The following is a 20,271-nucleotide window of genomic DNA, read 5'->3' on the forward strand; positions in this document are numbered from 1 at the left end:
GCTTGCGATGCGAGTTCGGGTTCAGCCATTCCATCAGGTACCTTGCGTAGTCCTGAGGCAATCTCGGTCTGCTTCATGTGCGATGTCAATTTTCATATATTTGTAGCATCCATGAACTTCCACTACTGCCGGCTGTTTACAGGCTAGTCTTACATCACTTGACTTTCTGGCATGTTGCGCTGCCTCTGTCCAACTGGTTGAGGTGCGTGTGCTGTCCCGCGCAGCCCTAGGCATGGCGAGGCATGGCGAGGCGATACTGCGTTGTCAGGTCCACAAGCAGGATCAGCTTACCTGCAGCTACCTCTCTCCACGGAGCCTCTCATCACCATCTCCAGAATCATCTGAAGCATTCTCTCTCTCTCTCTCTCTCTCTCTCTCGCCCCCTCTGTTACTCTGTTCTCACATAGCATTAGGGTCCATTGAACTCGTGTTACTCGCAGGCGGATATTCTTCCAATGTCCTCGAAGCTTTCTGCTTCCCCTCCACGAGCTACCTCGTACTTCTCTGCTGTTCCTCGATGGCCTGCGTCACAGGCTTCTTGCCTGACCTGAATGGCGCCATTCTCTTCTGCAACCGATCTGACTCGGTTTGCCTCACCACGCCGTCCGTCTTGGGCAGATGTGTCGGAAATCTCGTAGCTTTCAATGTCTGAGGTCCAGAAGGTAGATATCTCGGCTCCAAGAGACCAATCTATGAAATTTTTTATGTATTAGCTCCCACCGCGTCCTCTCCTACACCATATAAATCCTCGCCCTCATGGCTTACCATACTCAACAACCTCCACACAGTATCACTCGGCTGCGCGCCCACGCCTAGCCAGTACTTGGCTCGACTGACGTCGATCTTGATATCCTTTTGCTTTTTCTGTCCAGGCTCGGCGCCTACGGGCAATTTGGGAATGGGATCGTAGGTGCCGAGGACTTCCATCGGCTTAGAGTCGCGGGCGGTTTTGTCCTGGGCGAGGACGATGTTGTAGAAGGGCGAGTGTCGTTTGGCTCCCGAAGGCGTTGAGACGCGCGAGAGACGGAGTCTTAAAACCATGATGTCCTTTCTCAGCCTTGCTCTGTGCCTGTCCTGGCTCTGTCGCGGCGGGTGATGCGTCAAAGAATGTTTTTGATATGTGCCTCATAGGTTGAAGTTAAGGTACGAGGTACGAGGGTCACTCCCGTGCAAAGGGTCGTCGCCGCATCTCTGAACCAATCATGCATCAAATTGAATCAATATTTGACGACCCCTAGACCTTATCGCGTAAGGTAGGTACCTCAATACCTAGGAGGTAGGTGCCTAGGTACTTAGGTACTACTTACTTGCGTTACTGTGTACAACGCGTCCACTCAGCCAGCCACTCCTCTCCCTCACAACCAACACTCCGCTTGAAGACAAGAAGAGAAGATGACAACCATAGCAAGAGGAAGGAGAGACACGACGACGGCCGCGCGAAAGAAGAAGTCGCAGCGAACGGACATTTGGTCCAATCTCCTGCGCCAAACACGCGAAGCCCAAGCTCGAAACCGAACACAAGCCGTCCAGCATCGCGAACTGATCATCTGTGGTGGCTCTCCCGCCGACCAGCGCTCCTTCGTACAGAGTCTCACTCGTCCACCGCCCGCACAACCTCCTAGCAGGAACCAGGAGCGAAAGCAGCAGAAAGCAAGGGGAGAACTGCGATTGAGCAATAGATATGCCTATGGCTATGGACATGTGACGCTGTACTCGCCGCCGCAGCAGAGTGGCACAGGTGTGCAAGTGTTGGGCGCTGAGGCTGAGGAGGTCGCGAGGCTGGAAGTACATGCCCTGCCGCAGCCAACGTCTGAGTATGCTGGCACCCTGAGAGGCTTGTTGGTGAGACGGAAGAAGAAGAAAGACCAGCAGACGGAAGGACAACAAAAAGACGCTGAAGCTGAGGAGCCTGTAGACGAATATGAAGGCGCCACCGAACAGCGTCGGCCTGGGGTATGCGTCCTACTGAGCTGGAAAGAGCCGTGGAATTTCTTGGATCAGCTGAGGAGGTGGCTGCAATTGCTTGCTCAAGCTCTACTGCAACCTGGTGTGGCAGCTACGGATCCTCTGGATGTGCTCAAGGAGGCCCAAGTGCCACTCACTGTGGTTGTGCAGCATACTGAGACCCAGGAAGATCTATTCAGAGAAGGATACAAGGAGGAGGACTTTGACTTCATCTCACAGTGTCTACGAACTGCTCTCCTTCCACTACATCCTCTGAGTGCGCTGGTCTATACACCTTCTGCCGCCCCACCGCAGCAGCCAGGAAGTACTCTCAGCGAGCCACAGAAGGTCGTCTTCAACTCTTTGGGCTTGGATCTGGCAGCGTTGAGTCCTAAGAGGTCCCGCTCGAGCTCTGGTGCCGAGAGGAAAGACGAGCTCATCGTGAAGCACGAGTTCATGGACCGAATGGCAATTGTTATCCCAGCCGGATGGGACAGTCCAGCTTTCATCCGTACCCTCAGCGAGACATTCTCCCCCGAAGATATCGTCAGTGGCTGGTTAGAAGACCTGCAACCTCCACCAACTCCTTCTCCATCGAAACTTCAATCCTCTCCCCAGATCGAACAGTCCAATACATCGCCATCTCCAGAACAATCCAACGGCGGCGCAGAAGTCTACGAAAGCTCTCCTGTCCTAGAAGACGATGTTGAAGACGCCCTGACATCACTTCCCGCTAAGCAGCTCTCCTCCGCGTCAGCAGTACAATCCTACGAGAATCGAGTCTTCAACCCTGAAGCACATAAAGCTAACAAAGGACCACCGCAAATTGAAGTGGTGACGAAACCTGATCAGAAGTTTTTGGCGGAGATGAGAGAACATCTACAGCAACTCGAGCAACAGGATCGGGAGCGCGAAGCCAAAGGACAGAATTCTGGCGTGTCTAATACTGGTCTCAGCAGCACAACTCGGGTCAGTGCTTTGCCAGCTGGTGAATCTACAGGCGCGCTGAGTGAGCTGGGTGAAGTGAGTTTTAATGTTGGAGGCGTAAGCTACGATAGCGTTTCGGCAGAAGCTGCGATCAATGCGCTAAAGAAGGGAAGAGATGGAGATGAAGGTTCTTCGAGGATACATACGCCGAAGCCGAGAGGCCCTGGGGGCAATAGAATGGACGCAAATTCTGGGAAAGAGACGCCGGGGAGTAGTTTCAAGAGTCCTGAAAGTGCTAGTAACTCAAAGGCTCCGTTGGATGTCGATAAATTGGAGGAGTATTTCCAGAGCTTGCTGACTAAGAGCGGAGGTGGTGGTGGTGGAGGAGGAGGAGGGACCGGGAGTAGGAATGCTACACCCACGAGAAGGTGAAGTGGCTGGTAGGTATTCAGCAGACGAATGACTAGTGAAAAGAGATTGATCGCAGCAGAAGATACCCATTGAGCCAGTAGCGTGCATACTTGATATTTGAGCACATTTGAACAGTAAGACCCACTGGCCATCCGACCTTCTGCTTATGTCATGACGGTAGTAATGTGATTGATATACTCTCTCTTTTGCGTACGATGCCTCGTATTACCTCTTGACGATATATGTATACCTAAGAGGTAGGTAAGGTATGTACCTGTAGTTTAATGCATTGATCAATCCAACCTACCTAATTGCTGTTAATGTCCCTTAGGTAACATCTAAATTCCACCCACACTCTTAAGCTCTTAGCACACTTTTGTAAAGTGAGGTGCACATGTACCTATGGTATACATGTACCTTACGCGCTGCACAGGATGCCCCGTCATCAACCGGCTAGTTCATGTTTCCCATATACGATGCAAGAAAATAGTTAATCAGCACTAATAATTTCTGTACAGGAAACCGCATATACGGTACCAGGCAGGTACATGTATGCATGTCCAGCGTAGGTACATACGTACATCCATACATGTAGTCTCGCGTCCCATAATCATCTCCATCATCCTCCTCGTCTGCTGAAACACGCTTCGATTTTTCTTTTCTAGGGGGATGCAGCGCAACCCCCCTGCTCCTCCTCCTCCTCCTCCTCCTCCTCTCAACATCGTCTTTTCTCTCGAGCAGAATTGCCCGCGCGACACATAATTTGTACGTCATTCCATGAAGCGGCAAGATAGAGCTGTTGACTATACAAGTATTCGTGCAAAGAAGTATATTCTGAGTGGTCGTGGGTGTTTGCGGGGTTGGATGTGAGGGATGTTGTTGTGGGAAGTTCTTTTTCTTCATGTTCTTCTTCATCACCATAGGGGGTTTCCTTGTTTCGAGGGTTTGTCGGTATATCGATGTTGATGTTAATGGAAGTTGGACGAGGATGGGATACCATTGGTGAAGGGCTGGGGTTGGCAGCTCCGGCTGTGGCTTGAGGTTCTTCATTGTTGCATGTCGTCGTTTCTTCTTCTTCTTCTTGTTGTTGTTGTTGTTCTTGTTGCTGCTGCTGCAAGAGAATCTGAGACTGTTTTTGGAAGTTTCGAACTGCTCTTTCGTTGGGGCTGGAGACCTCCTCTTCTAGGCCTATACATTTCGCCCGAGTCAGTGTATATGTACAAGGGTGGAGGAGTTGTTGGAGTCTTGTAGTGGCTCACTTGATAGACAGTCTTGGCGGAGGTTTGTTCGTGCGGTAACGCGATGGAGGCGAGGATGAGGTGGGCTTCTAGGCAGGACGATGTGGGCCACACGCCTGATTTGGGTCATGATTAGAGACATGTCTCTTCTTGGAAGACTGGTGATCCTGATCTTGTTGAGGTCGGCTGGATAAGGTAATGTGCTTGTGCTGTACGTGAGCTGTAAATGAAGACTGAGAAGGTAGGCTTGCCTCTTCGTTTGATGTGGGCTTTGGTTGCGAACGTAGGACGAAGGATGTGGTAGTCGATGGGTGGAATGCCTGCACTGGTGATGACCTTGGGCTTTAATGAGTCTTGATGACACCAAACGCTCGACACTTCACTGTCACGACAAAGATCTTGCGGTATTTGACGAGGGGCAGGAGCAGTGAATTGTGCAGCATCGCGCTCAATGAACTATAGCCAGGAGGGAAGAACCAGGTTGCTAGCACTTCCCGACACTTTCATCGAGGAAGAATGCCATTGTCCTGCCTGCAAAGCCATTAATGAACGTGTTATATTCAGCAGCCTTTCGATGTATGTCCCCTAGTGGCAGGCATTATGCTATGCACACCTATGCTTGATGCTAGTACGCTTTGGATTCCTGTGTCTGCAGAGCTGTATGACGAATGTGTGATACAATTGGCCTACGAACTGTTACAGGTCCCAGACTGAGATACTCGTTATGCCTACTACCCGCGGCCATCGAGAGCGATTGAGGGCCTGGACTTGGCTCGCTCGCTGACATTTCGACCTACCTCTTGTTAGCATACCGAAGTCCTTTTTCCCGCCCCCGTGTAGCCACCTAGACCTATCTTCGGCGGTAGATACAGTCATTCGTGACATGCCTAGCCAAATCGTAGAGTACGTGTCTGCCTGGTAGACTTTCCCCTAATAGCTTCGCTTCTCGATATCAATTGATACATATGGCACCAGCCAAGACTATATCTCGCGTATCGTGGGCAGAAACTCCTGAGAGCATTGTCCAAAGGTATCTTGAGGCATACGAGTAACGATGTCTGGTAGATGAATGACATTTCCTTTGTCATAAGCATGGTTCCATGAATGATTGTGTATCATTATTGTTCTTGTCCAATGCATAGCTCCAAAGGCGTGGTCAATGGGCATAACTGCCTGCTCTGTCCATTCTGTCCATTTCGAAGTTGTTGTTGTGTTGAAGAACGCTTTGGGGAAGCATGTATTGAGCATAGACGATACCTGGTATAGTATCCCGTATTCCGGCCGATCGGCCGAGCGGATAGTTCCATCTCTTGTGGAGTCAGTTCCTGGCGCTTCCAACAACACCGTCACAACAACCTGGAGGCAATGGTATAGACGTTCACGAACATGGACTCTTACGAGCTCCCGTACGAATGTGGACAATATCTATGTGCGGTACGCCTCTAGATCAAAGACCTGGATCTTGTCGTTCGGATGGACCCAATCTTGGCATGTTTCACTGCACATGAAGAGAAGCCGATATGATATCAAGCAACGACGAGCAAGCGTACCAAGAGACATCTCTCAGAGTTTAAACAGATTCTGCTCCGGAACAACGAATCCTCACGCACCACAACGAACCATACCGAACATTACATCCGAAAGCACCGCCTGGACTGTCACAACAAGGAAAAGCGTGAGTTGTACCATGAGGATGCTTGAAACCCGCGTCCTGCTTCGATCCAGACGAAAACGGAAGGCTGCTGGTGTTTCTCAAATGCGCTGAAGTATACCTCCTACGAGCTACGAGGATGGCGGAGGCGAGAGAGAGACAGAGAGAGAGAAATCATACCTCCTCCTCCTCCTACGCTACTGTGACACACACCGACGGCCTCACTCGCACTCGCCCCGTGCAACAGGCGGCAGGGAGATTGACAATGACAACAAGCAATCCTGAATTCGTTTCACTACGTGTGGACAGTGCAAGGCTTGATCCACCCTCTAACGTGCAGTGGCGTTCTCTCTAGCGCTCCACGTTCCCTCTCCACTCGGAAGAGCTTGGTTGGTGAGCTTGTTCGAGAAACACTGACGCTTGGCGCTTCTTTAGTCTCTTCCACCTGCTTTTACTTCGGCTAGCCACTCCACTGAACACCACTTGACGTAGCTGCTTCCAACTTCTGTCGGACAGACAACAAGGAAGTCTATACAGCCGCCAGTCAATGCAGGCACGAGTAATGCAACCCGCAGGTGAGTGTCTATCTGCTCTTTTCCTCCATTTCCTACCTCTACTGTTTCTTGCGACTCTTTGTTCCCGCTGCGTCACGTCGCACGCAACATTCGTTCTGCCATGGCCATGTCAACTCTAGCTCTCGTGATTGCGCTCGCAGCGCTGTCCATGGCATCGAGCCAGCAGCAGCCTCTGTACAGCGAGTACAGCTTCGATCCTCTGGAGCATCTTGCTGGAATTGCACCTTACTTCGAGCCCAATGACCCTGCGAAGGATCCTCACCCACCCCAAGGCTGCGAGGTGACCAAGGTCGCCTATCTCGTGCGCCACGCTGCCATCAACGCCAACGACTTCGACTACGAATCCTACCTCGAACCCTTTACGGACAAGCTCAAGAACACCACGGTGGATTGGTCGAAAATACCCGAACTGTCGTTCCTCTCCACATGGACCCCGCCGCAACTCGAAGAACAAGAGCTCGTCACGAGAAGTGGAAAGCTAGAGGCAGCCCAGCTTGGTGTGCAAATGTCTTTCAGGTACCCGAAGCTGAGACTGCCCAAGCGAGTCTGGGCGAGTACTGCCGAGAGAACAGTCGTCAGCGCGTCCGGTCTCATTCGTGGGCTCGAGATGGACGACAATCAGATCAACTTGGTGCAGATCTATGAGGGGGAGGAGTCTGGCGCAAACAGCTTGACACCATACAAGGCCTGTCCGGCATACTCTTCCTCGCGTGGTTCTTCACAGTCTCAGGCTTATTCGAAGAAGTATACGGCACCTATTCTTGCGCGCCTGAAGTCGTATGCCCCGAACTTTAACTGGACCATGAGCGATGTGATTGGAATGCAGCAGTGGTGAGTTACCTCTCTGACACGCAGAAACTGTGTTCCCATGCCCGAGAAATGCACTAATAGACGGCCCTTCTGTTCTAGGTGTGGCTATGATACCGTTGTTCGTGGCAGCTCCCCATTCTGCTCTACCACACTCTTCCGCCCAGACGAATGGTTGCAGTTCGAGTATTCTCAGGATCTAATGTACCACCACAACACGGGTTATGGAAACGAGCTTTCTGGCACTCTTGGATATGGATGGGTGAATGCAACGCAGCAGTTGCTCGCCTCCGAGGACGCCGATGACCAGGATATCTACGTCTCTTTCACACATCGTGAGCTACCGCCAACTGTTATTGTAGCACTTGGTCTGTTCAATAATTCCGAATTGACTGGCGCCAACGATGTCAATGCAACAATGCCCACTGATAGGATCAACTACCACCGCCAATGGGTCAGCTCGTACATCCTGCCATTCTTGACCAATATTGCTGTGGAGCGCATGAACTGTACGGGTTCGTACGGCTACCAGAATCAGAGTGATCCGACGTATTATCGTGTTCTTGTCAACCGTAGTCCGCAGGTGCTGCCCGATTGCTTTGATGGCCCACTAGAGTCGTGCTCGGCCGCTGGATTCAAGAGCTTCGTGCAAGAAAGAGGGGAAATGTTTGGAGACTTTGCGGGTGCCTGTGGCGTTGAATACAGTAATTCCACTAATGTTATGAGCTTCTATTCATCGCCGAATAATGGAACTATGGTGGGAAAAAAGCACCGATAGAGACGGGAGGCACTAGATACAAGCCTTAATGTACATATCTAATGACGAACACATGACACCGACGAAGTGAAGAGTTCTCTATTTCCATTGTCACACTTGTCATCCTATACCCATACACCTTGATAGCATGCACAGTACATGTAAGTTGAGTGCCGTTTTCACTTCCAGGTTGTGGTTCTCACTTGTGGTTTTGAGTTGTGGTCGATATGACGGCACACGGCTGAAAGTAACGTGAGGTACCTAGGTAGGTACCTCTGCTGTATCCACAATCTTGTCTAACAACCATGCCTCATACATCAGCGACCGCTGCGTACAAGAAAAAGGATGGCACTCTCACCGTCGCCGACGACCGCAAATATGTCTTTTGGACGCCAGCAGCACCGACAGCAGCACCGCCCGCGGTGACAGTGCCCGTTGCGGACATCACCAATCTCCAACAGACGCCGGCCACGTCGAAGGCGATCGCTCTGAAAGTGGTGGTAGGCGACAGCAGCTATGTGTTCACCTTCAATCACAAGGACAATGCACGTAAAGAGCAGGAGAGCACGACCGATGTGTTGAGAAATATCATCGCGGCGAACAAAGCAAAGGATGCGAACCATCTCGCGACACCCGCTGCTGCAGCTTCTGCGTCAGGCACGCCTGGCCCAGCCAATGCCTCCGGGCCCGAAGATAGCGGCGCCAGTGCCTCCATGGCCATTGCGAAAGCGCTGTCCTCAACCAAGGTGGATGAGGGTTGGTACGATGATTCGAAGCTCAAGTCCGACATCACCCTTCAGCGGTCATTGCTCGAGTCGAATCGCACCCTGCAAGAGCGCTTCAACGAGGCCCTGAAACAGAAGCCCGAGACCGTGTCGATCGCGCAGTTCACGGGACAGTTCTGGTCGGCACGACTTCACCTTCTCCGCGCACATGCCATTGAAAAGGCGCAAAAGCAGGGAGAGTATAATGTTCTACCGGAGATCAAGTTTGTCATCAAACGGGCGGAGAAGGAGGGCGAGGCGGATACCAGGCAGCTTCAGATCTCGAAAGAGCAGATTCACTTGATTTTCAAGCAATATCCGATTGTGAAGGAGGCTTACAATGACCATGTTCCACCACTCAGCCAAGCTGAGTTTTGGACGAGGTTCTTTGGCAGTCGCTTGCTCAAGAAGCTGAAAGGCGAGAAGATCATGCAGAACGACACTCGGGATAACAAACTTGACGCATATCTGGATCGACAGCCCAGCGGCCCGGCCAGCATTCAGCACATACCCCACTGGATGGACTTGGAGGGCAATGAGCAAAATCATAGTCAGCGAAAGGGCAACAGACCCGATCAGGACATGCGGCCGACGTCTACAGAAAAGGTGCCGATCTTGCGAGTGCTGAATAATTTGTCGGAGAAGATGATGGCCCACGTGGCACCTGGAGACGGCGAGGCACACGCACCGGTCGGGTTGGATGAAGAGACCTTTGAGCAACTGCGATTGCGTGACTTGGCCAACGAAGATGTCGATAATAGGGTCAAACTCAGCATTAAGGAGCAGCAACGATATCTTGGTGGCGACAAGGATACACTCTCTGCTGATGCAAGTCTCTACGCGAAGCAAGATCCCAACAAAGTACTTGCGGTCGTCAATGCTGGGTTACAGCCGACGCAGGTCGGCAGCGATGTCAAAGGCACTTTGCGACTCGATCGTGTTATCGGATACCATACCGACGATGACTCTGACTCAGACGACGAAGCACCCGCAAGTCAAACCAATGGTACTGCAGCCAAGAAAAAGCACAAAATCGGTTCACATGCCTCCATGATTGCTGCCTCCAAAACTATCGTGTCTTCAATCAAGACACGCCGCGACTTCAGCTCTACAGATGCAACGTCACTCAATGGCCTTAGCCAGGACACGTTCGACAATCTCATAATGACCCACAACACCACTAACGAGTTCTTGCACTACTTCTGGACTCTGTTCCTCTCAGGCGATGCCACCAAGACAGCCGAATTAGCGCAGCTGGTCTCTACTCTCGACCGCAGTCTGGACCGGATCAACGCTGTCGGTGCGCAGGCTGATGCTGAGAGGGCGCAGAAGGTGGAGAATCTGAGGCGACAGGCTGAACAGCACCATCAGAGAACAGGTAAGAAAAGACGCATAGATTATGACTCTGCTGTACCGGGCGGCAAGAGAGCAGTGGACGCGATGGTGAAGCCGACAGTGCAGGCACTAGCTCAAGCGACCAGTGCATATCGCAAGGCTTTTCAGGAGCAGAGTAAAGAGGCCAGTGCTGCTGCTGCTACTGTTGCCTCTGGTGGTGGTACTTGAATACCTACAGATATAATGTGTAACAATAACAAAGGCATCAGGTAGGCTTCCAGTGCTTTCGCAAAGCTGCTAACACCTTCAATTCTTCTGAAAATATCATTTCGTCTGGACTGCTCTATAAACGGGAGTCAGTCAAATAGATCAAGCTCTCGCCATCCAGAAGTACATTATGTATGTATGCGGTATGCAACCAATAGCATTACGTGTTATATAATCATCGCTCCCCGGCCGGATGCAAGGTATATATCGTGAGACATTCCAATGGCGCAAGTACTATCTTGCTACTAGCACTCTCCCCTTTTCTTCCCCCTTGAACCAAAGACTCTCCCAACAACACCAGCAACAAAGCAAGGCAAAGGCAAAGGCAAAAGCAAAAGCAAAAGCAAAAGCAAAGCAATCCAACAAAAACTACCTTGATTCCTGATTCCACACCAACCAACCAAACCAAGCAAACCAGCCACGAAAAAACGCCAAATCGCCAGAACCAAACCCAAACCCAAACCCAAACCCTCTCCTTCATCATTCATCATTCATCATAAAAAAAAAGTCGCCATAACAATGCCAATCACCCTCACCAAACTCTGGCCACCCGGTTTCCTCAGCCCACTCCTCTTTGCCTGCGTCGTAGCTTTTTGTCTCTTATTGAAGACTTTGGAAGGGTTTCAATTGCAACAACAACAAGAACAAGAACAAGGACAACCACCACTACGACGATAAGAACAGCGAGAGCCACAAGAGCAAAAACAACAGGAAGGGAGAATCTGATGTGATATGATATGATATGAGACTTGAGGGTGGTTATTAATGATTAATTTGATGGTATTATAGTGGGGAGTATAGTACATCCAGCAGGAGGCAGGAGGTATGTATATTTATACAATATCTATCTACATCGAAGCCCCCTCTCCCATTTTCTCCACGAGAGCTGAGGAATAAATGAATGAATAAATAAATAGCAACGAGGCTGACTATGACTGACGAGCTGTAAAAGCTAGACTAGGCTGGTTCGGCAGAGGATGATCATAACCTACCTCTTCTCGTCTTCTTCTTGTTCACCTTTTTATTCCAATCGAGGTGAAATATTACAAAAAACCCGGAGAAAAAAAAAGAGCAAAGCACACACGCACCCACGAACACACGAGAGAAAATCTTCTGGTCGGGTGAGAACAGATCTACCCCTTACCTAGGTACCTACGTTATCTAATTACAAAGTGTGATGGACGAGGACGATGACGCTGATGACCTGGCATCTGTCAGAATCTCTGGAAATCTCTGGAAATCTCTGGTATGCATTGAGCTGATGCATTGATGAATGCCGGCAGGGCAGTGGTCAAAGGCTGGTGATGGAATCTGGTCTGGAGATGGTAAATCTGGTAGAACGGACACTAGTGTGGGTGAATGGGCGACATCGGGTGAAACGGAGGTCTGGAAAGTGTATCATAGATTGTTGGCCGTGTGTCGCGAGGACGATAATGTCTGCAAAATTTGTTTCATGGTCTGACTGGTTAACTTGTTCCATGCACTTCATCACGTGATACACCACCTCCTGCCTGGATGCCTTGGATGTATATCACCTGCAACGGCATCTCCTGCTGCGCAGCTACAGGTACCATCATCGGAAAGCTCTCGTGAATCAGCATTCTCCCACCAACTTTGGCAATGAAATCGGCGTTCCACTTCCCCAGTGACCAAATGCTGCCAGGATGAGCAGCTGCCGCCACTTGAACAAGCTCGAGCAAGTCCTTGGCTTGTTCCAACTCCACAGCGTAGAGTGCATCTTCCACATCTGCGACTCTATCGACACAGAACTCGGGAAGCTCAAAACCAAAGGTCAATTGGCAGTAGCATAGGAGGAGCACGAACATGTCTTCCTCCCAGCCCGCCTGTCGCAGTTGGTCGAGGTCCGCGGTTCCGGCATTCGCGGCGATGCCACTAGCAAAGTCGCTTGCAGCTTGCAGATTGGATCGTCCGAGTAACTGAAGGAGACCCTCGATGGTAGTGATGAAAGCTCCCGTAGGCACAGGCTCTGTCGTGGGAAAAGACAGGCGGAGCATCGAGAGTAGATAGAAGCGCAAGCTGAGCATCAGAGATTCCAGTATTTCGGTCTGGCTATCACGGTAGACTTTGGCAATTTCTTGCTTTTTATTGATGGGCGGCGTCGAGGGTGTGGTACTCTTGATCCTATCAAGTTTGGGCGCCAAGGATGAGACAATCATTCGTGTAATGTGCGGCAAGTAGTGCCGGCTGGGGCTCGTCTCATCGACCAGACTTTGCAGGACGTGATCGATGAACTTGAATGGCAACCTTCTCTCGAAACGGATGGTGTACGTGAGAAGTTCCAGGAGGGACGAGGGCAGCTGCAGGAACACATCACCAGGGCTTTTTGGCACCACCTCGGTTCGGTGTAGGCCAAAGGTGGCTTTCTGCGCATCCCACTTTCCAGTAGAGTCAAAGTATCCTGGTTGTATCTGTCGAATATCTGGCTGAAGGCCCTCGGGAGGGGTTTTGAGGACCAGCAGGACCTGGTCATTGGGATTACTGGACAGACAGAAGCCATAGCCCAAAAGGAGCTCGTCGTTGCTCTTGGGCCCATAATTGTTGAAGACTTCGCTACCTTGCGTAACCGCGTCACTGATTGACACGGTAAATCTTCCGGGATCAAAGCTCCAGTCCACATGAGCGGCGTGCTGGTGGTTCAAGATATCCAGCACGGGAAAGAGCACAGGGAAGTCCAGCTCATCTGCAGAGCTCCGGGACAGGTCCAGCAGCACCGTCTTTCTACGGCCGTCGGGAGCGGACTTGTACGCCGGCCAGTATTTGCTATCCTGCGGATGAAGAGCACGAGAGGAGAAGGAGCGGGAAGTGAACATGGTCACAGCCCACTGATAAAGTTGCCTATGTTGATCAAAACGGATATCCTTCACCACCTACCTACCTTGCGAGATGCCGACTCACCATGTATATGGCGTTGGATCTATGTGAGCCTTAACGAGCAGCGCGATTGCCTGTTGATAGTGTGCTTCGTGCTGGGCCCGCCGCGCCTGGGTCGTGAACAAGACATCCGTTTCGGCGAGCCAGAGCAAATCCTGTTGGTCGAAGAAAAAGGGAGTCCGGAGATCACCGTCGGGAGCGGGGAGAGTGTCCAAGTAAGGCTTCCAGTGCGATGTAGCCCGAGTGATGTACTGGTGCATGAGGTAGAAGTAGCCCACGGCTCGCGGAGCCAGGCCACCACGATCCCGAAAAACGGTGAAGGAGTCGTCGACGAGGGCGTTCAGACTCGACAGGGCAACGGAGTGCGGGATGGTACAGATCTGGGCGCCTGGGGGGAGATTTGCGCCGGCTTGACAATGCACTCCCGCGTCGTCGCTGTATGCCAGGAGAGCGTGTGGATGGAGATATCCGCCGTTGTCGTGGAGCCACTGGCGGAGGGCGTCCAACTGCGCAGGCGAAGCCATGGTGATGGTGACGATGATGATGCGGCCAAAGGAGGGTTGTTGACGTCTGGGGAGGGCTAGAACATTAAAGGAGGAAGAAGTGTATTTCAACTGATATTCTCGTTGGAGGTCATCTAGTGGGGAGGAGGTGAACGGAGAGGCAGTAATTTGTAAAGACTAAAGAGGCAGTGATATGTCTTCAAAGGGTCTGCTCCCCCCGCCGTCACTTCCCCATATAGCACTATTAGTGTAGTCTAGGTAGGTAAGGTAAGAGGGACCACATTAGTAACAGTACAGTGTACTCAGTACTGTGCCTGAGATTCTGAGAATAAACAAGCATCCGCGGCCCGTCTATTCTCATCGCCGAGTCGTGCTAGTCGCCTCATGATGATTCCACATGAGGGCAAACTGGAGCCCTAGAAGGCTAGAACAGTAAAAAGACCAGCTCTGTTCGGGTTATTGACGTTATTCTCTCTTGTTAACAAGGCTAGCCGCTAGGGCGCTAGGCTTGGCGTATTCGCCGTTCTTCTCGGAATCCCGAAGCACAAAGTGTCAAACACATATCAGTACAGTAGGCATGACATCCCCCTACTACAGTACAGTGATTATACAAGTCCCGCCTCCGAACACGATGAGAGCATTATCATCATCACTATTGACAAGACATCACATCACAGTCGGAGGAGAATGAAAGATGAGACACGGAAATACGTTCATAGGCACCTTATGTCCGACTACGCGTGTTGGCGAACGGCATGACGCAGTACAGATGCCTATCACCATGTACATACTGTACATTGAAGTATATATAAAAGAGAGGCGTAGAAAGTCTCAAAGTCCAGTAAACAAAGAGTCAAAACAACATTCAGAAAAAATTCCTTTTACAACACAGATCAGACTACGAAGATGACTTCCAACCAAAAAACCACAGTCAATGTAGTCTTTGGCGCCATGGTGAGTGAAATAATAGCCATAGACAGCTTGCGTGATGGTGAAGGCATCAATACCATAATAACTAACCACCTCTCCCCCCAAAAAAACTACAGACATTCGGCAAACCCGGAGCCGAACAATCTCGCGTCCACGACCTCTCGACAGCCAAAGCCATCTTGGACATTTTCCAATCCCACGGCCACAACGAAGTCGACACAGCACGAGCCTATGGCGAAGGCACGTCAGAAGAAATGCTCGGCGAGCTGGACTACCAAAAGAGAAAAATTGTTTTAGATACAAAATACTATCCAACGGCGAATTTCGCCGGTCCCAATGCGGTTCCCGGATGGTCGACGGATGGACATTTGGACGAAAAGGGTTTGCGGGAGAATTTGGAAAAGAGTTTGAAAGCGTTGCGGACGGAGCAGGTGGATTTGTGGTATTTGCATGGTCCGGATCGGACGGTGCCGTTTGAGACGACGTTGAAGGTGGTGAATGATTTGTATCAGGAGGGGAAATTTAAGAGGTTGGGAGTGAGCAATTATATGGCGTGGGAGGTGGCGCAGATGAGTGAGATGTGTAAACAGCATGGATGGAAACAGATTGATGTGTATCAGGGAGTGTATAATGCTCTGCATCGGTCAGTGGAGCTGGAGCTGTTGAGTTGTTTGCGGAAGTATAGTGAGTACCTACTTGTCCCTCTTCTCGACACAAAACACAAAAGAAACAAAAAGAAATCCCTACTAACCCCTCTCACCCCCTTTCCTCCTCCACCCAGAAATATCCTTCTACAACTACAACCCCCTAGCAGGAGGCTACCTCACCTCGCGCTACCACCGCAACGACAACACGGTCGAAGCCGGCTCTCGCTTCGACAGCAACAAATGGCAAGGAAAAATGTACCGCGGCCGCTACTGGAACACACAATACTTTGACGCTCTCGACCTGCTCCGACCCGTCGCATCCCAACATGGATTGACGGAAGCCGAATGTGCGTTGCGTTGGATGACGCATCATAGTCAGTTGCGGCGGGAATTTGGGGATGCCATTATTATTGGTGCGTCGTCGGTACAGCATATTGAGCAGAATTTGGTAGATTTGGAGAAACCTGCTCTTCCCGAGGAGGTGGTGCAGGCTTTGGATCAGGGGTGGGAGGGCTGTAAGGCGATTTCGCAAAAGTATTTCCATTGATGGAGGAGGTACATGTATTCAAGACTTGAAGTGTACCTGCCTGCCATGGATGTGTTTCAACTTGCGTGATGACTCAGCAAGTCGTGAGAGCTAACGGGAACGCACCAACTCCAAGAAGAACGTCTGAGACACATCCCATTCAAGCAGATTGAAGACCTGGGAAACGCCATTGAGTCAGTACCTATATACCTACCTTGCTTACACCACAGTTACTATTTACAAATCATGCAAGACAGCTGTCCTTCGCCCACCTTTATTTCATTTCCCTCTCGAATGCTATCTCACATGCTTATGAATACGCACGGGTCTGTCGTCCACGCGCTTGTTCACCTATTCTCCCTTCAGCTTGTCCTGCTTTACACTGAAAGCATCTTCTAATAGACGCTTCTCCTCCAAAAGATGGCTGCTCTTCAAACCAGTCGCCACCGATGCACTAGGGTTACGTCCCGCATACATGACGTGTTTCCGGTCGTGGTGCTCCGTGTGGTTCAACAGAGTCTCGATACGAGGTTGAGTGAAACTCCATGCACCAGCATTGAGAGGCTCCTCTTGACACCAGACAATGTTTTGCGCGTTAGGATAGCTGTCCAGGTTCTCCTTGAGCTGTGCCCATGGGAAGGGGTTGAGTTGTTCGAGACGGACAATGGCCGTGTTCTTGATGTCGTTGGTTTCTCGGTGCTTGAAAAGTGCTGCGAAGACTTGACCGGAGCAGAGAATGACGCGTTCGATCTTGTCGTGACTGTCAATCTGGAAAGCCGCGTCGGCCTCATGGGCAGGATCAGGGATGATCCATTGGAAGGCGCTGTCGCCAGTGAAGTCCTCGATCTTGGATCGTGCGAGCGGGTGGCGGAGCAAGCTCTTACTGAAGAACGAGATGAGAGGCTTGCGGAACTGTCGGTTCATCTGGCGACGAAGGATGTGGAAGGAGTTTGCTGGAGTGGTACAGTAGACGATCTGCATGTTGCAGTCCTGGTGCTGGCGATCGAGCTTCTCTGGTGCTGGGAAGATACGTGGGTCTTCATTACACAGCTGAAGGAAGCGCTCCATACGGCCAGAACTGTGTTCGGGTCCTTGACCATCGTATCCGTGTGGCAGGTTCATAACAAGACCGGAACGTTGCAGCCACTTGACCTCTCCAGATGCAATGAACTGGTCAATGACACACTGTGCGTTGTTGGCGAAGTCACCAAACTGCGCTTCCCAAATGACGAGAGCAGTGGGGGACGAGAGCGAGTAGCCATACTCGAATCCTAGGGCACCGTACTCAGACAAGCTTGAGTTAGCGATGACGAATGATCCTTGATCTTCACTAATGTGCTTCAGGGGAGTGTAAGTGCCTTCGCTCTCTTGGTCATGCAGAACGGCGTGTCGTTGGGAGAAGGTTCCACGCTCTACGTCCTGACCAGAAACACGGACGTGGTGACCCTCCTTGACGAGAGTTCCGAACGCGAGAGCTTCTCCAGTAGACATGTCAATATTCTTACCCTCCTCAACACTCTTTGTCCTGTTAGCCAAGATACGCTTGAGGTTTTTGTGGACCTGGAATCCTTCTGGAGGCTGTCCAATGACTTTAGCAACTTGCTTCAGGGTGTCAGCATCGACGGCAGTAGGCTCATGAGGCAGGATCTCGGTTGCCAACTCTTTAGGCGACTTGAAGCCATTCCAGGCGCTGGTCAGCCACTCTCGAGAGTTTGGTTGGTAGTCCTTGGACTTGGCGAAAGACTCCTCGAGCATGCCCCAGACCCAGCTCTTGTGCTCTTCGATGTCCTCCTTGGTGAAAGTTTTGGCATCGAGGAGCTGCTGGGTGTATTTGTCCAGAACTGGAAGCTGCTCGTTAATCTTCTTGTACATGAGTGGCTGTGTGAAAGATGGCTGATCGGTCTCGTTGTGACCCTGCTTTCGGTAGCAGACAATGTCGACGACAACGTCCTTCTTGAACTCAGCGCGCCAATCAGCGGCGAGCTGGCAGACGAAGTTCAGAGCCTCGACATCATCGCCATTGACGTGGAAGATAGGGGCCTCGACGAACTTGGCCAAATCAGAGCAGTAGGGAGTAGAACGAGCGAAACGTGGATCAGTGGTGAAGCCGATTTGGTTGTTGACGATCAAGTGGATGGTACCGCCGGTCTGGTATGCTGGCAAGCCAACGAAACCCATGGTTTCGTACACAATACCTTGCGCAGCAAATGCAGCATCACCGTGAAGCAGGACGCCCATGGCAGAAGTGGCCTTCTCCTCGTCATTGTTGTAGTGGAGAATGGCACGGGTCTTGCCAAGCACAACAGGGTCCTCGGCTTCCAAATGAGACGGGTTGGCGACCAGAGAAAGTTGCACGCGCTTTCCGGAAGGAGTTGGACGCTCGAAGTTCATACCCAGATGGTACTTGACATCTCCAGAGCCCTCGTCAGATGGCTCAGCAGACCCACCGAATTCGGAGAAGATAGACTCGTTTGGCTTGCGCACCACGTTGGACAGCACGTTCAGACGACCTCTGTGAGGCATGCCAATGACAATATCCTTGACACCGTAGTCGACAGAACGATCGATGAGGGCTTTCATACCAGGGATGAGCGATTCACCACCTTCGAGACCGAAACGCTTATCATTGGGGTACTTGGTGGCCAGGAAAGACTCAAACGAAGACGACCAAATCAGTCGGTCGAGAATTCGCCGCTTCTCATCCACGGAGTACTTGTAAGGCTGAGGGACTTCGACTCTTTCTCGCAGCCAATCGCATTGCTCTCTGTCTGCGATGTGAATGTACTCGACACCGTATGGACCACAGTACAAGCGCTCGCAAGCATCAATGATCTCACGCAGGGTCATCTTCTCTCGGCCGTCTTTTGCGAAACGGGGTAAGATACCAGGCCCAAGGGTGAGCTCCATGTCCATGTCCTTCTCGGTGAAGTTATATGTCTTCAACTCCAGCTCTTTTGGGGTGGATTTATTGAGATCCTTAATCCCAAGTGGGTCAATCTTGGCCTTGTGGTGTCCTCGTGCCTGGTAAGCTCGTACTAGCAGCTGTACCTTCAAGTGGTTCAGCACTTCGCTGCTCTGGCCAGCTGCAGCGCCAACGGCACCAGACGGAGCAATGACACCGCCTGCGGGCGGAGGGACAATCGTAGGGGGTGGAGTGAAGGCTCTAGAAACAGGCATGTCGCCTGATTCCATCTGAATAGCAAAAGCATTAGCATCTGTCTATGCGCTTCGTTTCCTGTGAACCTCGATGTCCTTACATTCTTGAAGTAGTGCTGCCAGCTCACGTGGACAGACGATGGGTCGCGCTGCCATTCCGAGTACATCTCATCCACATAGCCGGCAGTGTTACCCGTCAAGAAGGAGTCTGAGGGGTCAACGCCCTGATCTGTCCTTTCCGCAGCTTGTGCATACTGGCGATGGTGGGCCGTGAAGGCATTGTACGAGGAGACGCCGAGTTCTCGTCGCTTCGTTATCAGGGCGGTGCGTGGGGCGCTCTGAGGTGCTGCGCTGGAAAAGGCTCTCGCGGAGCTACCGGAGGCCAGGCGTTTGCTGCATCGGGACAGCTGGGAGAGCAGCATGGCTGCTGCACTGGGAGGGCGGTTCAGCAGGGCAGTGAGGCTGAGGTATATAGAGGTCGCTTCACACGCGGCGATGCGCTGATGAGGAGTCGGGTGGGCAGGAAGAGGAGGGATAGGGAGGGCAGGTGAGATGTTGTTTCTGTTGCGTGCAAGCGTGCACGAGGTGAGGCGAAGCGAGCTACAAAGTACCTGACAAAGATTCCGTTCCAACCACGTTGGCGGCAAACGGCACGAGTCGGAAGTCTGTTGTCGCGCCCACACACGGCACTGCTTTCGGGTCCTGGCCTGGCATTAATGATTAGGTGAAGAGATCTACAGTACAACATGTTCATCATCACATTCACCTCAGCTTCTATTGGCAGTCGATCGACATGGAATCCAATACCATTCTTGCTATCTAGTATTATTCCAGCAGCATAACCTAAGAGCCACATATCCTGAACTTCTCTTCTACCCGTCAAGACCAGCGCCGACTTCCACGATTCCACACGTCCTTTCAGCAAACTTCTTCGCCACCTC

General features: G+C 51.4%; 8 protein-coding genes across 8 annotated transcripts; 4 read left to right on the top strand and 4 right to left on the bottom strand.

Annotated features, from left to right (window-relative positions):
- Positions 1-349: 349 nt before the first annotated feature.
- SEPMUDRAFT_157754 (ribosomal protein S16) lies at positions 350-1,091 on the bottom strand. The gene is made up of 2 exons (XM_016907750.1): positions 766-1,091; positions 350-690 (listed from the first exon to the last, which is right to left on the bottom strand). Exons 1-2 carry the CDS (start codon positions 1,039-1,041, stop codon positions 490-492), a joined length of 477 nt encoding a protein of 158 aa, XP_016758690.1. The 5' UTR covers positions 1,042-1,091; the 3' UTR covers positions 350-489.
- Positions 1,092-1,335: 244 nt separating this feature from the next.
- On the top strand, positions 1,336-3,303 carry SEPMUDRAFT_69805 (uncharacterized protein; the record flags this gene model as incomplete). Its single annotated transcript, XM_016909877.1, has 1 exon — positions 1,336-3,303. Exon 1 carries the CDS (start codon positions 1,393-1,395, stop codon positions 3,301-3,303), a length of 1,911 nt encoding a protein of 636 aa, XP_016758691.1. The 5' UTR covers positions 1,336-1,392.
- A 694-nt stretch (positions 3,304-3,997) lies between these two features.
- On the bottom strand, positions 3,998-4,662 carry SEPMUDRAFT_109862 (uncharacterized protein; the record flags this gene model as incomplete). Its single annotated transcript, XM_016900811.1, has 2 exons — positions 3,998-4,470; positions 4,542-4,662. 2 exons carry the CDS (start codon positions 4,660-4,662, stop codon positions 3,998-4,000), a joined length of 594 nt encoding a protein of 197 aa, XP_016758692.1.
- Positions 4,663-6,894: 2,232 nt separating this feature from the next.
- Positions 6,895-8,331, top strand: SEPMUDRAFT_49010 (phosphoglycerate mutase-like protein; the record flags this gene model as incomplete). Its single annotated transcript, XM_016909094.1, has 2 exons — positions 6,895-7,577; positions 7,656-8,331. The coding sequence occupies 2 exons, from the start codon at positions 6,895-6,897 to the stop codon at positions 8,329-8,331; spliced, it is 1,359 nt and encodes a 452-aa protein (XP_016758693.1).
- Positions 8,332-8,615: 284 nt separating this feature from the next.
- SEPMUDRAFT_69810 (uncharacterized protein) lies at positions 8,616-10,637 on the top strand (the record flags this gene model as incomplete). Its single annotated transcript, XM_016909878.1, has 2 exons — positions 8,616-8,962; positions 9,017-10,637. The coding sequence occupies 2 exons, from the start codon at positions 8,616-8,618 to the stop codon at positions 10,635-10,637; spliced, it is 1,968 nt and encodes a 655-aa protein (XP_016758694.1).
- Positions 10,638-12,063: 1,426 nt separating this feature from the next.
- SEPMUDRAFT_150634 (uncharacterized protein) lies at positions 12,064-14,057 on the bottom strand. Its single transcript, XM_016906301.1, has one exon. The coding sequence runs from the start codon at positions 13,505-13,507 to the stop codon at positions 12,143-12,145; it is 1,365 nt and encodes a 454-aa protein (XP_016758695.1). The 5' UTR covers positions 13,508-14,057; the 3' UTR covers positions 12,064-12,142.
- Positions 14,058-14,977: 920 nt separating this feature from the next.
- On the top strand, positions 14,978-16,195 carry SEPMUDRAFT_49814 (Aldo/keto reductase; the record flags this gene model as incomplete). The annotated part of the gene is made up of 3 exons (XM_016909134.1): positions 14,978-15,025; positions 15,118-15,685; positions 15,783-16,195. 3 exons carry the CDS (start codon positions 14,978-14,980, stop codon positions 16,193-16,195), a joined length of 1,029 nt encoding a protein of 342 aa, XP_016758696.1.
- SEPMUDRAFT_127260 (2-oxoglutarate dehydrogenase E1 component mitochondrial precursor) lies at positions 14,997-19,891 on the bottom strand. The gene is made up of 4 exons (XM_016902139.1): positions 19,432-19,891; positions 15,783-19,366; positions 15,118-15,685; positions 14,997-15,025 (listed from the first exon to the last, which is right to left on the bottom strand). Exons 1-2 carry the CDS (start codon positions 19,750-19,752, stop codon positions 16,526-16,528), a joined length of 3,162 nt encoding a protein of 1,053 aa, XP_016758697.1. The 5' UTR covers positions 19,753-19,891; the 3' UTR covers positions 14,997-15,025; positions 15,118-15,685; positions 15,783-16,525.
- Positions 19,892-20,271: the final 380 nt, after the last annotated feature.

Source organism: Sphaerulina musiva, assembly GCF_000320565.1.
Source record: "Sphaerulina musiva SO2202 unplaced genomic scaffold SEPMUscaffold_8, whole genome shotgun sequence".
In the NCBI taxonomy this organism is placed as follows: Eukaryota; Fungi; Ascomycota; class Dothideomycetes; order Mycosphaerellales; family Mycosphaerellaceae; genus Sphaerulina; species Sphaerulina musiva.